Source organism: Tasmannia lanceolata, unplaced genomic scaffold, assembly GCF_043159265.1.
Source record: "Tasmannia lanceolata isolate RefF3 unplaced genomic scaffold, GAP_Taslan_0.1 ptg000002l, whole genome shotgun sequence".
Lineage (NCBI taxonomy): Eukaryota > Viridiplantae > Streptophyta > Magnoliopsida > Canellales > Winteraceae > Tasmannia > Tasmannia lanceolata.
Genome location: NW_027518679.1, coordinates 52285890 through 52305641, shown reverse-complemented (window position 1 = coordinate 52305641; position 19752 = coordinate 52285890). Strand labels below are relative to the sequence as shown.

The window sequence follows — 19752 nt, the reverse complement described above, 5'->3', positions numbered from 1 at the left end:
AGTAGTTGTTCAAAGTATCCAAATAGTGGTTCAAAGTAGTTCAAAGTGTCTATAGTGAGAAATTAGTGGTTGAAATATGTTATTATTGGTTGAAAGTGGTTCAAAGTGCTTTCAAATCAAGCCCGGGGCACCTATTTCGTGTGATATGGGGGCGGTTATCGGTTTTAGTAAGTGGTTTCTGATTTTATTTCGCGGTTACCTCCTTAATATAAGGAACATTGGAAGCAAATCATTCCAGTCCTCAGACAATAAGGAAAACAGAATATCAGAAACAACCTTCTCCCTCCCCTTCCTCTCCCCCGGTAGGTCTGAATCGGAAAATGAAGTGTCCTTCGGATCAGTTGGACCTGGAGGAGTTTCTACTAAGGATTAGGAGCATGAACTACAATGAAGAACAAGCGTGAAAGTCCTCTCCAACTCCTATTGAGAAAATGGGTGAATTTATAAAAAGGTAATGGACTTTATTTAAGAGAGAAGCCAATAGGAGAAGGGAAGTCCTTTTCAGCGTGACTGGGACTTATAACGTGAAAGAATCCCATAAGCCAATGCATAAACACCCTTTCTTCATCAAGTTCATGATGGATGAAAGAAGAGAAAGGCGACATGATTGGGAAGCGAACAAAGAGGCAGGGATTCGAAAATTGGAAGAAAAGATCTTAACTATTAAGTGTAAAGGCTTCGGAGAGTAGGACTTCAAATAAAGAAGATGAAGTGTTGGAAGAAGAAACTTTTTTTGACAAAATCAAATCTCTTCTTGTGGAATTGGAGAAATGTTCAGGTGAGGGATGTTTCTTTGACGGTTTTTTGTCTGATTGCTCGGATAGATGGAAAATGAGCTTTTTGGGCTTATTTGTGTTTGGTTTTATGAACATTTGATGCTTTGTTAATAGTGGTGCTAACAAGATTAATGGGATTTGGCTTGTAAAATGGACTGATGATATAGAGAGATGCTTTTGAGGCCCCAAAGTAAAGTCTGCTAATGGCTTGGTGAAGGAAGAAAAGAAAATGTTACTGCAGCTAAATTTGTTTTGTTACGTTCTACCCTTCCTTGGTTCCGGGTATGCCCGGTCCAGTTTTATTGATATCTTGTAATGTAGGACGGGACTCCTGGTCCCCATTGCTTTTCTAATATCAACGAAAACGTCATCTTTATAAAAAAAAGTGGTTCAAAGTGTCTTGGTTTAAAGTGTCCAAATAGGGTTGAAAAGTAGTTGAAAATGTGAAAATATGTGTAATAGTTGTGTATAGTAAGAAATTAGTGGTTGAAATATGTAATTAGTAGTTAAAAGTGTCTATATTTTACTGTCTTTATGATACATCTCCTCCTCTATAACATCTGTTCACATATTGCAATTTTTTTGTTTCTACAATGAAGGGCGGAGTAAGGCTAGGGTAACATCACGGTGAGTAACCATGACTTTAATCCGTATATTTATTAATTCATTTGCAGTTTTTGTCTAAGTGCTTATGCTTCTACGATAATGCATTTTTGTGCAGGCATTTTGTTTCATCTAGATGTTGCCCTTTCCGTTTTCACGACTACATTCAGTCCTTAAAACTTAGGGAAAAGCATGAAGATTTGATAAAAAGTAGCCCGTTTGGACATTTGGTCAAACTAGAAGGTGTCGAACTGCACATTTTGAACTCGTCCCTATAACCTTGAAATCTGTTCAGTTCTAACTTCTTGTAGTCTTCATTTCTTGCAGCTTTGACTGTGGGCTATTTGTTATTAAAGAAATGGATTGCCTGAGCAGAGATGAAAGTTTTGACTTCGGACAGGCTGATAATACTGCTATGAGAACAACTCTACTCGATGAATTCTTAGAGGGTGTGTATGAGTGTGTTAATATATAGGACTTTGTGAACATTGTAGATGAAAAGGAAATGACGTTAATTGTTTTATGTAATTGAATGTAGATGGAAGGAACAGATGGATAACTACTTTAATTTCTGTAATTTTTCAATGTAACTAAATGTACATGTAAATTCGAAGTTCATTGTTTTCTTTTCAGGTATATAAAATGCAGCCACTATTTACATTTAGGAAACACTATGTAAACACATGAACCGCTATTCCAACATTAGGAACCACTATTCCAAAAATTCTAGACCACTATTGAAGTAGATGGAATGGAACCTAATCCAGTGGATCAATATAAAATAGATGGAATCCAATCCAATGAACCACTCTGAACAACCCTGAACCACTATTTATACTGTTTTAACCACTACTTACACCCAAGAACCACTATTGGCAAAGTTTGAACCACTATTTATACGCTCTGAACCACTATTTACACTTAGGAAACACTATCCAACACTTCGAACCATTATTCCAACAATCATAAACCACTATTGAAGTAGATGGAACCCAATCCAATGAACCAATGTAAACTAGATGGAATCCAATCCAATGAACCACTTTGAACAACCCTTACCAACTATTTATATTGTTTTAACCACTACTTACACCCATGAACCACTGTTGGCAGAGTTGGAACTACTATTTATACCCTCTGAACCACTATTTACACTTAGAAAACACTATGTAAACACATGAACCACTATTCCAACACTGTGAACCATTATTCCGACAATCTTAAACCACTATTGAAGTAGATGGAACCCAATCCAATGAACCAATCTAAAATAGATGGAATCCAATCCAATGAACCACTTTGAACAACCCTGGATCACTATTTATATTGTTTTAACCACTACTTACGCCCATGAGCCACTATTGGTAGAGTTTGAACCATTATTTATAGTCTCTGAACCACTATTTACACTTAGGAAATATTATGTAAACACATGAACTACTATTCCAACAATCATAAACCACTACTGAAGTAGATGGAATCCAATCCAATGAACCAATTTAAACTAGATGGAATCCAATGAACCACTTTGAACAACCCTGAACCACTGCTTACATCCATGTACCACTATTTATAGTGAGCACTACGTAAACACAGTTTTAACGACTATTTACACTTACGAAACACTATGTAAACACATCAACTACTAGATAGTGGTTCAAAAACGGTATTAGCTCAGCCCGTTTTGAAGTCTAGATTGAACTCAACATAGTGGTTCACTATAACTACTATCAATAGATTGAACTCTAGATAGTGGTTCACAATAACTATTATCAATGGTTCTTCATAAAACACACTACATAGTCGTTCACTACCACAAAATAGTGGTTGAACACGGGTTTAGCTCAACCCACTGGATTTAGCTCAACCACTACACAACACAAAACGAAACATGGAGATATATATATATATATATATATATATATATATATATATATATAGAGAGAGAGAGAGAGAGAGAGAGAGAGAGAGAGAGAGAGTACCTACACAACAATCTTAGCAATAGCTCACTGCCAGTTAATTGTTGTTTCCAAGTATCTTCCTTTTTTGTTCTCTCCCTCCCATACCATGACATTTTCTCATCATTGATACTATGATAGAAAGATGTCATTGTAAATGACCCGGCAATAAATCTGGTCATTGATAAGTTTCAAAATCTGGGAGACCCTAGTTTGAACATGGTCATTTGTTTCTGATAGACCAATGCTGTTAATAAATGGTGTGATTTGAGGTTGATGAAGCTGGATCATAGGACTAGCCACTTTGAATTGGTAACTGACATTGCAGCCACCTCAGCAACCCTAGAGTTGCTTATTCTGAGATATGCAAAGCATTTTCTTTTTGTGAAATTACAAAGAGCAAGCTATTTAGGTTACATAAAATTACTTTTTCCCCCCTTCTAAACTTCCTTAAATGCTATTTTCTCATTCATGTTCATTGAGAAGGCGCAACAAGACATCCCCAGGAAGGGAGTCAGAGAACAACTACAAGCTCTCTGCAACATCTATGCTCTCTCTTTGCTTCACAAGCATCTTGGTGATTCAGCAACCCTAGAGTTGCTTATTCTGAGATATGCAAAGCATTTTCTTTTTGTGAAATTACAAAGAGCAAGCTATTTAGGTTACATGAAATTACTTTTTCCCCCCTTCTAAACTTCCTTAAATGCTATTTTCTCATTCAGGTTCATTGAGAAGGCGCAACGACATCCACGGGAAGGGAGTCAGAGAACAACTACAAGCTCTCTGCAACATCTATGCTCTCTCTTTGCTTCACAAGCATCTTGATGATTTCCTCTCAACTGGGTGCATCACCCCCTAAGCAATCTGCACTTGCAAATGATCAGCTCCGATCTCTATACTCCCAGGTTTGTACAAAATCATTCCCTTAACGCCATGTTTGGCAGCCATGAAAGTTTTTTCCATGAAATAATAGCCTATCAAGTGGTGGGAGAAGGGCAAGGGTCCCTTATTTTTCAGTCACTTCGCACCATCTCCTCACTCATGCACCCTCAATTCTCTCCCTCTCCCACTCTCCCTACCCTTCTCTCAACCCTTGGTAAGCTAACATTCCATGAAAAAAAATTCCATGGTTACCAAACATGGCCTAAATATATCTTCCAAACGGGCGTTTCTTGCATGTTGCTACTCACTGTTACACTGTATTCCTCTCCTGAACTGCCCCTTCTGTTGCCATGGCAGGTGCAACTGAATGCTGTGGCCCTTGTTGATGCTTTTAACTACACTGACCATTACCCAGGCTCTGTTCTCAGCCGCTATGATGGAAATGTATATCCAAAACTATATGAGGAAGCATGGAAGGAGCCCCTCAATGACTCAGTTGTGACTGATGGTTACCATGAATATATTCGACCTCTGCTGAAGCAACAACTCAGGATAGCGAAACTCTGAAGGTGATTTAGAGTAAAATTCAGTCCCCCATGTTTGTTATACATCTGAAAACATATCTACCATCTTATTATTGCTTCCCTGTCCTATAACGTTTGTGCTAATAAGGTTTAAGCTGCCCACGACCAGCGGGAGTGGATTTAGTGAGAATTTTGCTCTGCCTGGGCTATAGAACTTGCATTTTCTCTTTCATTTTGCTGGGCTATAGAACTTGTAGCACCTACATGGGGCCATTCTTTGCTGGGCTATAGAACTTGCACAAAATGATGCTGCCTGGGCTATATCAAACTTGAATTAGAAGACAAAATCTTGTAACCCTAGTTTGATCTAGGCATCTAGCCCATTTGGTATACTGCTTTTTTTTTGTGCCTGTGGAGTTTCCTATTGTGTTTTGTGATCATGTGTTTCTTATTTGCTTGTGCAGCTTCTTCCAGGTCCACCAATCCTTCGGAGTGTTTGAGGACATGAAAATGATGCCTTTGGGTCTATGGATCTTTGCTTGTTAATAGGGTGATAATTCTGTTTATTGTGGGAATGATATGAAAAATAAAGCAGTCATATTTCACTTCTATGCATGGGCCAAGTGAAATATGATAAGCATGAAATTCCCAAAGCGGTATGTGATTGTCCTTTTATTGTTCATCAGCACATGTGTTTGCTACATAGAACGAGTGGGCTTCTCAATTGCTTACACCGTAGCTGCAGATGCCGTCGGGGTGAACCAGTCAACCAAGGGCCTGATACTATCAACATTTTCCTATGGATATGCCATGTCACAGGTCCCTGGAGGATGGGTATCCCAATGGATAGGGGGCAGGCGTGTTCTCCTTCTCTCATTCTTATTATGGTCACTCATATGTGCTTCAGTTCCGCTCGACCCCAACCAAGTCAAAATTTTGGTACTCGCTCGCTTACTCGTCGGGGTGGCCCAAGGTTTCATCTTTCCCTCGATCCATAATGTTCTAGGACAGTGGGTCCCACCCCATGAATGATCACGATCTGTTTCTCTGACAACATCGGGCATGTACCTAGGTGCGGCAGCTGGCATGCTTATATTGCCGAGCTTGGTAAAGTTCAAGGGATCCGAATCAATATTTTTAGCCGAAGCAGTACTAGGTGCCATGTGGTCTCTTCTTTGGTTCAAATATGCTAGTGACCCTCCACATTTAGATCAACTGAAGGCAACAGCTCCAAGTTTTGGGGAATCTTTGTTGCCAGTCGCTAAGTTCAATGAAATCAATGGGGGCTTGCATAAGATGAAAATAGAAAATAACAGAAGTTCAGTTCTTGTCGCCAAAATTCCAAGGAAAAGAATAGTCCTTAGTTTACCAGTTTGGGCAATTGTAGTGAACAACTTTACTTTCCTTTATGCTTTGTATGTTCTTATGAATTGGCTGCCTACGTACTTCGAACAAGGCCTTCAGCTTAGTCTTCAAGATATGGGTTCATCTAAAATGTTTCCTTATCTTAACATGTTCATATTCTCCAATATAGGTGGAGTGGTCGCTGATCATTTGATTACTAGAAGGATCTTGTCCGTGACCAGGACTCGAAAATTGCTTAACACAATTGGGTTTGTTGTAGCTGCCTTCGCTTTGATGGCACTCCCTATGTTCAGAACTTCTAATGGTGCCATATTTTGTTCTTCGGCGTCTCTTGGTTTCTTAGCACTTGGAAGAGCTGGATTTGCTGTGAATCACTTGGATGTGGCTCCCAAATATGCTGGAATAGTAATGGGAGTTTCCAATACTGCAGGGACACTGGCAGGTATCGTCGGGGTTGGGCTCACGGGCAGGATTCTCTAGGCTGCAAAACTGCCCATGCGGATCTTTCAAGTCCAGAGAGCTGGAAACCGGTGTTCTTTATTCCGGGTTATCTCTGCATGTTTAGTTCATTCATATTTTTGGTCTTCTCTACTGGAGAGAGGATTTTTGACTGATGAAGTAGTTTAAAACCTGTAGGGGCTGTTTGGATATGTGGATTTTAGAATCCAGGTTTTAGTTTGGAAGTAGTCTAAAAGAGGGGCAACAAATCAGACGGTCTCCTTCTTTAAAATCTCGGACATCAATTGTTTTCTTTGATTTTAAGAAATCAAGATTTTAGAAATCTCTCCCCCACCCTTAGATTTCTTAAACCTGGAAACACGGGACAATCTCCTACTCTCTCGTTTGACAAAAAGAGGGGCAAGAAATCAGAAAACGATGAACAGTCTTCTTCTTCTCTCGTCTCCTATCCAGCATTAACAGCCCGTAATGTTCAAAATGTTTATGGAAATTCAGCATTAAAAAAAGGAAGGCATATTGTGGCATCAAGATGTCAGTCACTCTGCTATTGTGTCCCTTCCAGCATCTTTATCATCGCCAAAGGGAACCATGTAGTCATGAAGCAATGTAGAGCCATACTAAGCTTCACATGTGAGTTGGTTCTCATGATAGGAAAAGCTAATTTGTATTTTACTATTATTCTTTTTCTTTTTCTAAATTTCATGTGAACTACTTGAGCTTATTCGCTCTCAAATTGGACAGTTCTCTATCTGCTTAGCGACAATGAGGATTTCTTCTATTTGTTTGATACTACCACTATTTATGACCATCCCGGTTCTTGCTGATATTCGGGATGGTCTTTTCTGACTGAATAATTGGAAGTTATCCCATGTGTGGAGGGAGGCTAACGCTGCTGCTGATTTTCTCTCTAAACCCACCTGTTACATTGAGGGAGTGGATATCCCCGTGGTTGACCTCCCTATAGATTTGCTGGACATCATTGTTGCTGATTCTAATGGGACTACTTAGCCTATTTTGGGTGTGCGGGTTGTAAGTGGGAGCTTGTTCCCTTTTTGTTGGCTTTTGAGTCCCCCTAGATGTAATCTCTTTTCATATCTATATATCCGGCAGGGGTCCTGCCTAACCCCATCTTACCCACCAGAAAAAAAAATGCATGTCAGACTTTCGTCCATTTATTTGACCATAGCAATATTTATGCATTTGCTTGGTCAAAGAACTTATTGTTTAATGGTTTTATGAAAGTCTTTCTTAACTTGTATTTGTTACTTCTTCATCTAATTCTGATGCTTAGCAAAAAAGAAAAATTAAATTAAGAGAGGGAGAATGGCAGACCCAAATATTTAACACAACTGTGAATGGCTCAATTATTTTGCATTATTCTTGTAGTTTGGGACAAAGGCTTAGTTGAGTTGAGTATTCTTGTAGGTAATATATGAGTAGGAGCTGATGTTTTGCAAGGGTGCTTGAGTTCTGCATTCCTGAAATACTTTTATCTCATAAAACGACTGAAATAACACTCAAAAAATAACCTAACACCCTTATCTCATGGAAAATTAGCAACCAAAAAAAAAAAAAACACGTACCTTATGAAAAATGACCAAATACCACTATTTCATGAGGTGTGGGCATTTTCTTATTTTTCTTAGGTAGGAGTCATTTTTTATGATATAGGAGTATTTTTTTAAATGAATATGATATAAGAGTATTTGGTCATTTCTATGAAGTACACATATTTTGATTGGCTTCTGAGAGTTTTTTGGGAATTGTAATAGCTTGGTACAACCATTTTTTATAATGAGGAGAACCCACCTTATTTTACACTTTGATTGGCTTTTGAGTCTTTTTATAGTGAAGTTCTTTTTTGTCATTTTACTCACTAAGTAAAATTTGCATCACAAGTTGGTTCTATTTGTATTTGTTCTCTGTTTCCTTTTGACATCAAAGCGAAAATCCTTGATCTAGGTATCATGTTTCATCAATCAAACATGGACATTAGATTCAACCAATGATTGGGCTCATCTGTCAGGTAAACAGGTCCTTCAAAGCAAAACAACTCATTATTCAGAAAATCATAAGTTTTCTATCAGAAGCCCTCCAAATCCCTTTTGGACAAATAGGTACTGCTCATACTAGTTAGATTCCGGTATCAATATTACCGAACCGGACGTTTTCCTGGCCTCAAGGTCCGCATGAGCCTGCGCGGCTTGAGACAAAGGGTAGGTGTGATTAACACGAACCCGCAGCACACCAGATGCAACATTGGCAAACAATTCTCCGGCACATTCTAGTAACTCGTCCCGGGTTGCATTGTAATGCATGAGGGAAGGCCTTGTCAAGAACAAAGATTTCGCGGCAAGGGCTGACAATGGAATTGGATCTGGGGAACCCGATGACTGCCCGAAGCTCACCATGTACCCACGAGCCTTCAGGCACGCCAATGATCCCTGCACCAAAGCATTAGATCACTGTGAAAGCATTGCTTCAAAACTCCCCAAATCAATCTTAGACTCGTCAAAGTCAACTTGGTTTCACTCGATTTTTTGTCTAAGTCCAAGTTTTGTCCTACCAAATCAATCAAAAACTCTTTTGAACTGCCCAAGTTAATGAAAACTTGACCGTGTCAATCATCGACTCACCCAAGTTTACTCCTTTTTGCCTTGGCTGAGTTTTAGTCTGAGTCCGAGTTTTTAGTCAATTTGGTTCTGCTCTGCCTGAGTTTTCGTTCGAGTCCAAGTTTTGTCCTACCAAGTCAATCAAAAACTCCTTTAACTTGCTCAAGTTTTGTCCTACCAATCACTGACTCACCCAAGTTGAATCTCCTTGTTTTACCTTGTGCCGAGTTTTTTGTCTGAGACTCTGAGTCCAAGTTTTTAGACATTGTGAAAATGGTACCCACATTGCACTTAAAGTTCCTCTGATGAATATTTTACCTGGAATGTATCTTTTCCAACGGAGTCGTAGACCACATCAACTCCCTTCCCAGAAGTTATCTTGTCGACGCTAGTAACAAAATCCTCTTGGTTGTAGATTATGACATGATGGCATCCATCCTTAGTAGCTTGGACCGCTTTTGCTTCGGTTGACACTGTTCCGATGACTGTTGCACCAAGGGCATTTGCCCACTGGCAGAGTAGAGACCCAACTCCTCCAGCTGCTGCATGAACAAGGACAGTGTGCCCGGGTTCAACCTGCACTCACAGTAAAGTCAGTCCTCCTTTTCGAAGATTATATGTACAAGTGTTATGTAAAGGCATGTCTTACTCATTTTTAAAACTCTTCAATCGACTACTCGCCCAGGTCAACTAAGTTTTACCCCAGCAGACGAGAGTCTGAATCTGACTTTTATCCCTTTTTTTTTTTTTTTTTTTTTGTAATAGGAAGAGGCTGATTTGAAACCATAAATTCGTGGTTGCAACACAAAGAACCTTCCTATTGAAATTGAGGCTCAGCACAAAAATGCCTAACCACTACGGGTTAGGCATTTTTTCGTTAATTAGTCAACGAAAAACTCCTTAGACTCACCCCTGTTAATGAAAAATTAATTGACGGTTTCAATTAATGACTTGCCCAAGTCAGCTAGGCTTTACCGTGTCCGAGACCGAGTTTCTAAACACTGATCTCACAAAATGGATACAAGAAGAGAATACATTCGCATTTGCTTGTGTACGCACAGGCGCACTCACATGTGTATACATCTTCATTATTTATAAACATGGTTTTAAATTTCGGCCAAAATACCGAAATTTTGGATTTCGGTTGGGACAGAAACCGAAATGCACAAAACCCAAAATTTACGATTTTGCCCAAATTTCGGACGGAAAAATGAGTTTTCTTTACAATTTTAATTTTAATATGAAATTTTGGAAATTTCGGCCGAAATTACAGATTAAAAATGAAATACAAATTATTATTTTTCTGAATTAAGGCTGAAATTTCAGTTTCGGCCGAAACCGTAACCGAAATTTAAATCCACAATTATAAGAACATATAAATTACTAATTTGTGGAAGAACGGTTTTCAATTTACTAGTTCGATGCTCATGGCCATTCATCTCAGTAGAACCAACCTTAAAACATCGGCGGACTAGGTACTGCACTGTCATACCCTTAATCATGATGGATGCTGCAACCTCAGGAGTGATAGAAGGTGGGACAGTCACCACAGTGCTCGCAGGAAGGATCTGTTCTTCTGCATAGGAACCCATTGAACCACCACCATAAGCAACAATATCTCCTACTTTCCTACCGGTCAAACCCGGGCCTACAGCTGTCACCACTCCAACTGCCTCCTGCCCTGTAAAACAATGACCATGGTTCTTTGTATGTGATGTATAGACTGCAAGGAGAAAATTTTCAATATATGCTGTCTAGTATTATAACAGTAAGATGACTAATTGTTGAACCATGCAGAGCAGGCTTGGTGGCTAACTGGCTATGGATAGGTTGTGAGCGCTTTCTCCTTGATTGTAACTCTTTATAGAGGAACTCGAGCTCTAATAACTAAATGATATGCATTTTATGACTTATTGTCTTTTCCGGGGACAAGGTTGACTTTTTTCGGTCAAATCAGTGAAAATGAAAGAGAAAATGCAAGTTCTATAGATTTGTAGCACCTACATGGGGCCATTCTTTGCTGGGTAATTTTTTCCATTACAATCTCAACTGTGCCTAGCAACTAATATATATATCCAAAACCTTTCTTTGAGTAGACGCCACAATGATGTGCCACATAATGTAGTTAACAGATAGGTGGTTTACCAATGAGACATGACTAGAATATGAAGGCATATTAGTCATTCCTGAATGATGTTGTATAATTCTCCATTCTTTTACATTTTTGCACGTCTTCCAGTGAATATTTACATCAGTCTGTAATATAAAAGGCAACAAGGAAGGAACAAAATGAACCGCTGCTCTTCAACTCATAATCTCTGCTATCATTTCCTTGCTTCTCTTCAAGCTATAAATTCTTCTTACCATCTCTCTCTCTCTCTCTCTCTCTCTCTCTCTCTCTCTCTCTCTCTCTCTGTCATTCATTTTTCAATTTATCCTGCTTCCTTTTTCTCGTTCATCATTTTTTTCCTTCTCATTTTGTATCTCACCTTTCTTGTTTTGTCTTTCTTTTGTTTCCTTTTTTTTTTTTGAAAAGGCAATATATATTGAAAAAGGAAACCGAGAAGGTCACCAGAAATAATACAAAAGGGAAAAACAGCAAAGGACAGCAAAAAATACAAAGGAAAACAGAGCCGAAACTTCTCACGGGGGAAGGAAATCAAACCACTCCAACCCCTCTTTTGTTTCCTTCCTTTTACTCATTTATCCCTCTCAATTTTAGTCAATGCAGCTAAAATTTGCATCTCATAAATTGTTTTTCTTCCATATTAAACTGAAGAAGAATGCATCAATCTTACCATCCAAAAAAGAAGAAAGAATGCCTCAATCTTATAGATTACTGAAAGATTACTGAAGCAGGGAAAAGGGAGATCCCCTTCATGATGTGATTAAAAGCATCCTCCGGGCTTAATAAAAATTTGTTTCTTCAACTGGTTGTGGATCTTGCCACAGATTGTGGAAATGTGCATTTCTTGGTCACTTGAAGGACGGGATAGCCAAAGAAGAAATTCCTACAAGCTCAACGGCAGGAACAAAGGTAACTCTACTTAGGTTTTGGGCACTCCACCGCCTGAATCAAATGTTTGCTTTTCTGCCAGGTCAATATCTTTTCACCAGCTCCTAAAAACGGTGAGAAATCACGCTCGTAACTTCTTAAAACTTTTCAACAGAACCCCATTGCATGCATACTGCCATAAGATTTACAAATACCAAACTCACCCTCTTGATTTTCTATCCATAAGTCTTGCTTCTTTTATTGGAGGAATAGGTGCCACACCTCGCATTTCCCTTGCAAGCAGTTTTATGCATTCTTTCTTCTTGCCAAGTGTCACCATTGCAGCTTTGAAGGCTGTTTTATATTTTCTAACTTCCGAACAATTCCATTAATTGATGCAACCACAAGGGAGAGAAATGACAGTTGTCGCTGGACTTTCCTAAATGCATGAATTGTATGAGAATTCATGTATTGGAATTTTTCACATACTTGGAGAAGCAAACATTGCAGCTTTGGGGGCGAGCCTTGGCGCAATGGTAAGGTGCGCAACGGTAAGGTTGCTCCATTGTGACCTGGTAGTCACGGGTTCGAGTCACAGAAACAGCCTCTCTGCAAATCAGGGGTAAGACTGCGTACATCTAGCCCTCCCCAGACCCCGCAATGGCGGGAGCCTCGTGCACTGGGCCGCCCTTTTTTGAAGAAGCAAACATGGCAGCAAATACCCTATCAAGAAGTTCATTTCCTGATGTAGGTGATTAGGAGGGAAGACGAAGAAAGTAGAACACAAGATTATAACCAAGATAAGAAGGAAACAGGAGCAATGCTCAACCAAATTGATATATTATCAATAATCTAAATTTGTCCAAAATCCCCCAATTCCATCCCATACAACTCATTTTATAGAATTCTTACATAGGAACCTTCCCCCCCCCCAAACCACGACCACGACCACCAACATTAACTACTACAATTTCAACACCACAACCTACTAGACAGACTTACAGAAACACAACTTACTCGACATAACTTACTATGACTAATTAAATGAGGTAGTTGTAGAAAAAGTCTTTCAAGCATTCATTACAAAACAACCTTGGGTACTCTACCCAAGCCACCTAGGCGTGACATGGCTGCCAAGTTGCACTGCATCGTTTCCTATTCACATTCTTTGTATTCCTCCTTCCTCCATTCATAGTGACCTTTTACTGATTATATCAGTTGATTCTAAAAAGAGGAAATACACCAGATAGTAATTCTTTTTATATTTTTTAATAAATTTGGTAGGGGTCATATCAAACCACGGCTTAATTTGGTTGAAAATTAGGTGAAGTTAATGGGCTGGTTTCCCTCCATTCTAATGCATTGAAGCTTGCTCTTTCTCTACACAAGTCAGTAAAAAAAATGTTTCTAAGACTGTAAATAAAAAATTTATTAAATGACGAGCAAAAAAGAGAATTACATGAGAGGCAGAGATTGCCCCACATACAACGATTCTCTATGTATGCTCCCTTTAGTAGAGCATCCACAACCTTGTTAGCATTAAGAGGGATATAAGGTTAAAAAGAGGTTTACAAATCTCTTTAATCTCATTAATAATCATGGCTAATCTCCATGGACCCATGGATCTATTTTGGCTCCCATTGGACGAATCTCCGTCCACAAGAAGGCTCCCACCAAGATCCTGTAATGAAAAGCCTAAGACTTGTCAGTAAAACATGTGTCTCCACTTTGATTGAGCATTCTGCCCATTGAACCGGAGAAGGAAAGCACGACATCCTCCAAATGAATTCTAACCACACTTAATGGCCAAACCCATGTTGCTGAAGGAAGCCCCATGGACGTTGAGCTCAAGAGCATTAAGAGGTGGAGGGTTCCACTTAGCTTTTCTCTTCTCCATAAGGAGATGGAGGGTTCCACTTAGCTTTTCTCTTCTCCTTTCTATTTCTATCTAAAATGAACACCTCCCATTTTCTATGAAGGTCTTGGATAGAGTAACCACTAAATTCCTTTCCTATAACAACCCACGAGAAGATGAGGCTTCTAACCTCCCCAATAATCCATGCAAGGGAAACATTTCTACCTCTCTCCCGAAGATGGCGACAATGCTACTCCCACAAAGCCGAGAAGGGAGAAGGAAAGACAAAAAAAATATTGAATTATAAAAGGATCCAACCTCAACCTTCTAGCAATCAGACAATGAAAGAGAATGTGATCACAAGACTCTTTGGGCACCTTACACAACACATATCTATATTTATTCATCAAATGGCACATCTTCCTCTTTAAGATGTCTAATGTATTAAGCTTTTGCTGAGCCACCATCTAACAAAAACTTTGCATCATAAGTGGGGCGCAAGACTTAACACCGCTATATCCACTTGAAAGATGGGCGCCCTCCTTTAACCAAACAACAAAAGAAGGAATGAACTTTTGATTCTCCCCTAGAATCCGGAGCTAGAATCCTCCTATCCATAAGAATGACAAAAACACCTCTTCTAAATTATGTATGGCATTAACCAATGATCTATCCCTTCATCCTTGAAACGGCAATAAAACAACCAATATCAAACCACCCTACCACCTATTTTCTCATAACAATCAACATCAAGGGTCTCATTCACACACTCTAACCTATAGAGGCTCATGTAGGCATGGCATATAAAGGGGTCTCAACCCAACCACAAGTCATACCAAAGCCATATCCCCTCTCCCTGTCCCCGCCCTAAACTAAATGAACGAAAAGAACTCAACTTTGAAACTAAACATTGGTTGTCATGCTCCCAACCTACATCTCTTCCCACCCATCCACCACACCCCACCCACGCCATATTTTCCCATAATAGTGGTCCAAAGGGAATTGTGCTCCTCTCCCAACCTCCAAAGCCATTTTTTGAGGGATGTTATTGCTCGGACAAGTGTCACCAATCCCAAGACCCCACCCCTTTATCTAGGACAATTAACAATCTCTAATCTCCCATACAAAGTAGGAAGATTAACGAAGGCCTCCTTAATAAGGGTGATTGTCCCACTAAAAAATAGTCCTTCTGAAGCACCAACCTCCTTTCAATACACTATCTCCGAGTCCCACAACAATTTTGAAGGAATGCCCAAAGCAAAGGGGAACCCAAGATACGAAAAAAGAAGCCTATCTACTTTACACCCAAATACCTCCGCAAGTTCTACCACCTACTCTCCTCAATGATAAAACCTGGCAAAAATAATCTCACATTAATCTTCAACCCCACACCTCCTCAAACCACTAAAGAAAATCAGTGTTTCATCTGCAAACTACAGAAGAGAGATAAACAAAGTAAACAAGAAAGGCTCAAACCCCAACTACGCTTAAAGAAACTCACAGCTTTCCCACTAATAAAAGTGGAAAGGTTGGGCATAAAGTGTCTCATGGAATCGATATAGCGTCTACAATCCACTTTCTATCTTCAACTTGAATACAATTCACCATTAAGCCCTTAATGGCATTAGACCTCCTCCATGTGTTGGCAACTTGATGTAGTGCCAACTTGGCAACCATGTCACGCCTAGGTGGCTTGGGTGAGTATCCAAGGTTGTTTTGTAATGAATGCTTGGAAGACTTTTCTACAACTACCTCATTTCTTAATCTTAGTAAGTTGTATTTCGTTAAGTGGTCTAGTAAGTTGAGTTTCATTAACTAGTATCGAGTAAGTTGAGTTGCATTAAGTAAGTCTAGTAAGTTATGTCTAGTAAGTTGTGTTTACTTAAGTAAATCTAGTAAGTTGTGGTGTTGGGAATTGTAGTAGTTAATGTTGTGCAGAGATTTCTATGTGCAGTTAATGTTGTGTAGAGATTCCTTTGTAAGGATTCTATAAAATGTGTTGTATTAGAGGCAGATGAGATTTTTTAGACATACTTAGATTATTGATAATATATCAATTTGGTTGAGCATTGCTCCCGTTTCCTCCTCTAGTTGTGTTCTTGTGTTAATTTTCTTCTTCTTCTTCTCTCTTAAGCACCCACATTACAACTCTATGGAAAAAAGAAAGCAAACTTCCTATTGCCCTCTTTTAGCCAAAGCGCCTTTGATCGTTGTCTCCAAGTAATCTCTTCCATGTGTTCCCTCTTCAAACTCTTTTTTGAGTTCCATTCTTCACACCCATTCATCTTTAGAGAGATTCCTTACTTCCACCAACTTCTCCAAGGTTCCAATCTCTCCTAACAAGCGCTTTTTGATTTGGCTAACAGCATAACAACACCAAAAGAGTTCATTCTCCACTATCTAACCTCTTTTTCAGATTGTTAAGCTTCCAAGAACACATCCTTCCTTCCCATCCGCCGTCACCAATATCATCCACCACTTTCAAAGCAACTCTTTAAACCTAGGAACTTCAAGCCACAAATTCTCAAATATGAAAGGTCTCTAGCCCACAGTTATATCATCTGATTCGGACACTACAGGGGAATGATCTGAAATAGCATTAGGATGGGAATATCTAATTCTCTTTTTCAGATCTTTAAGCTTCCAAGAACACAGCCTTCCTTGCTATCAGCCGTCCCCAATCTCATTCCTCCACTTTCAAAGCAACCCTGGGAGTATGATGAAAGAATGGTTATTGACATCTTTATAACCATGTCAATACCACAATTTTCTTTGATGCTGGAACAAATTCCAATGCAACAAATTCATTGACATTGGAAAATTCCAATACAACAAATTCATTTAGGCGGAATGAAATTTAGTCTACAATATAAGCACGATATAAACAGATAGAAACTAGAACCTGAACTTCTTTTCTTCGGGGAACAATGAAAAGTTGAAAACAGAGCAACCAAAGTCACCTGGAGTAAACGGCAAGGTTGTTTTGTAAACTCCTGTGCGGAAATACACATCGATGAAGTTGACCCCAATAGCTTTGTTTTTCACACGGATCTCACCCTCCTTGGGCTCTCCTATTTCCACATCCTCCCACTTCAGCACCTGAATTTTTTTTATTTGAGGAAAGGAACGATAACTTTAAATCATAATCTCATAACCAAAAAATAAATAAATAAATAAAACACTCTTGCCAATCAGATCAAATACTCAAAAAAGTGCCACTAGCACAGAAGATGTTACTGGAAGAGATTAATCTGGCCAATAATATAAACCAACCGCAACAAAGAAGGCCAACTATATGGACGTTTTTCACCAAAGCTAAACATAAATCAGAACTGAGAAGTACAGTGACAACACACCCAAATACAGACAAACGAAAAATAAGATGTGGGTTCAATTTGATATCAAGAACCAGCCAAATATTGATCTTGGTCAGTCCAATTAAAACATGACTGATGTGAGTTTCTACTGAATATATTATTTACCGGAGAACTGGGTTCAATTCACCATCTAGAACCGACCAAAGAAACTACCTTGGCAATTTCTATGGAAGCCCAAACCAAATGATCTTCGAGGTATTTGCCTAAGAACTGAGTAGCAAGTATTGAGAATTGCAAAATATTGATCTTGGGTAATTTCAGTTGAGACCCAACTAAAATGGGTTAGTTTGAATTTAATTAAGGTCCTGTTTGGATTGCAAGAAAACATTTCACATTTCTGATTGAAAACCTTCCACAATTTTGCTTCCATAATAAGATTATAATTAATTTACAGTGATATTATCATAAATTGAAGGTCTCTCTAAGTAAAAATTGATTAGGGTTGGTTCATGTCATCTTTTTTTGTAAGTAAAAAAAGTAAGAAATCTTAGAACTATTTTCCTCTCCAAAATTTGCCATAAAATTCCCTCAATCCAAACAGGGTCTAAAGGATCTTGGGTAATTTCAGTTGAGACCCAACTAAAATGGGTTAGTTTCAATTTAATTAAAGTCTAATCAATCTTGGTAATTTCAATCGAACCCAATGTTTCAAACGTATTTATCCACTAAATCACATAATCAAGCATAAGCCCTAAAACACTAACTTAAGACAAGACCAGACCAGACCAAAGAGAACTTGATCATATTGTATCCATCAAAGTACAATGTTCTTCACCAGCAGAGAAAATAGAATTTACATGAAGGATAGATAACCATATATGTTATTGTTGAAAAAGAAGAATACATAAAGGGATTGAAGGAAGAAACTTGCCTCTGGACCACCAAGTTCATTTACTCTGATAGCTTTCACCATTCCTGAAAATGCTCTTACTTGTTTGGTTATTGTATCAGTGAAGGATTGGAATACAGGGCACTTGTTGCTTACTGATGAGAACTTTCTATGGCTGCCTCGAGACTGGTAAAAGTGTTCAATAATTTCATTTTCAACGCTTCGATCAAGAGGGAAGTTTCTCGCCGGCAAATAATTGCATGTAGTGGGCTGGATCCCATAATCCCATTCTCTCATGGGTCCCACAAAATAGAGATGCTAAACACAAGGGCAAACTCGTAAAAATGGGTTGAAAGGGCACCCGGTTGGCTACAAATCTACATTTTATAATGGCTGCAGATGAAAGAGTATTAAATGCACGGTGACCTACAGCCAATGTGGGCGCCCTTTCAACCCATTCTTGCAAGGGAACCCTTGAGTTTAGCACACCTTAATTTTGTGCCAAAAGTGGCTGGGAGATTAGGAGAAGAAGAATTCAAAGGGAAGTAGAGAAGCAAGGAAGATGTGGAGACGAATAGCGGAAGAATGGTAAATAGTGATTGGTTGGGCGGCAATCCTCGAGAAGATTGGAGAAAGACGTAGAAGTGTCATTACAATGATATAGAGAGTGGAAGAGAGAGAAAAGGGGGGAGAGAGAGAAGAGAATAAGACAAGAATCTTCTCTTCTTCCACCCAAATTTCACTAAAATGCTGAAAGATAGAGAGAAGATTAGAGGAGGGAACATGGTGGCCATGTAGGCGCCACATATGAAAAAGGGCAATGATGATGTCTAGTAGATGTCTAGGAGTTAAACGGAGTTTCAATGCAAAATGGCAACCAAACATACGTCGGAAAGAAGTGTGGAAGATCAGCGGCGTTTGAAACGTTGTTAATCTTCCCACCTTTGGCAACCAAACAGAGCTCAAATGAAATTGGTCTGGTTTTTAAGGCTTTATTTTCTCTTCTCTCTGCCGTGTTATCTTATCTCCACTCTCGAACCCTAACTTGCTACCGAGGTTCCCCCTCTGCCTTCGGCACCGTTTTCCGGCAGCCTCTCCGGTGAGTCGGGGACCCCCAAAGTAGGGGTGGCCAGAACCGAAGAAGCGAACCGGAACCGAACTGTAAAAAAATATTTTTTGTCCGGTTCGGTTCCACTGATGAAGAACCGAACTTATTCGGTTCGGTTCCAGGTCTAATGTTTTCGGTTCGGTTCCGGGTCTAATGTTTTCGGTTCGGTTCCGGGTCTAATGTTTTCGGTTCGGTTCCGGAACCGAAGAACCGAACTTTGAATATATATATATATATATATATATATATATATATATATATATATATATATATATATATATATATATATATATAATATTTTTATATTTCTATTATACATATACTTAATAATATAAATTACTTATAATATTAATAAGTAATAGTTAATACTATTCTTATAATAAGAAAGTAACTTATATTATAACTTTAA

The 19752-nt window shown here is 38.9% G+C and overlaps 1 protein-coding gene and 2 pseudogenes across 2 annotated transcripts; 2 read left to right on the top strand and 1 right to left on the bottom strand.

Annotated features, from left to right (window-relative positions):
- The first annotated feature begins 3438 nt into the window (after positions 1–3438).
- On the top strand, positions 3439–7372 carry LOC143886778 (putative anion transporter 6; annotated as a pseudogene). The gene is made up of 4 exons (XR_013253916.1): positions 3439–3914; positions 4060–4242; positions 4577–4788; positions 5208–7372. The product of XR_013253916.1 is annotated as a putative anion transporter 6 (transcript).
- LOC143892865 (peroxisomal acyl-coenzyme A oxidase 1 pseudogene) lies at positions 3809–4786 on the top strand (annotated as a pseudogene).
- Positions 7373–8535: 1163 nt separating the features above from the next.
- LOC143878148 (uncharacterized) lies at positions 8536–18547 on the bottom strand. Its single transcript, XM_077380457.1, has 5 exons — positions 18278–18547; positions 16990–17128; positions 10634–10860; positions 9498–9755; positions 8536–9011 (listed from the first exon to the last, which is right to left on the bottom strand). Exons 1-5 carry the CDS (start codon positions 18530–18532, stop codon positions 8697–8699), a joined length of 1194 nt encoding a protein of 397 aa, XP_077236572.1. The 5' UTR covers positions 18533–18547; the 3' UTR covers positions 8536–8696.
- Between the last annotated feature and the right edge of the window lie 1205 nt (positions 18548–19752).

Bases quoted from the DNA above. Each gene is read 5' to 3' on its own strand.
- LOC143878148 (XM_077380457.1), bottom strand. From the start codon at position 18,532: ATGAGAGAATGGGATTATGGGATCCAGCCCACTACATGCAATTATTTG. The intron at 10,861-16,989 runs GTGACTTTGGTT...ATTGTTTTACAG, and splicing joins AACCTTGCCGTTTACTCCAG to GGCAGGAGGCAGTTGGAGTG. The intron at 9,756-10,633 runs GTTGGTTCTACT...CTGTGAGTGCAG, and splicing joins TAGTCCGCCGATGTTTTAAG to GTTGAACCCGGGCACACTGT.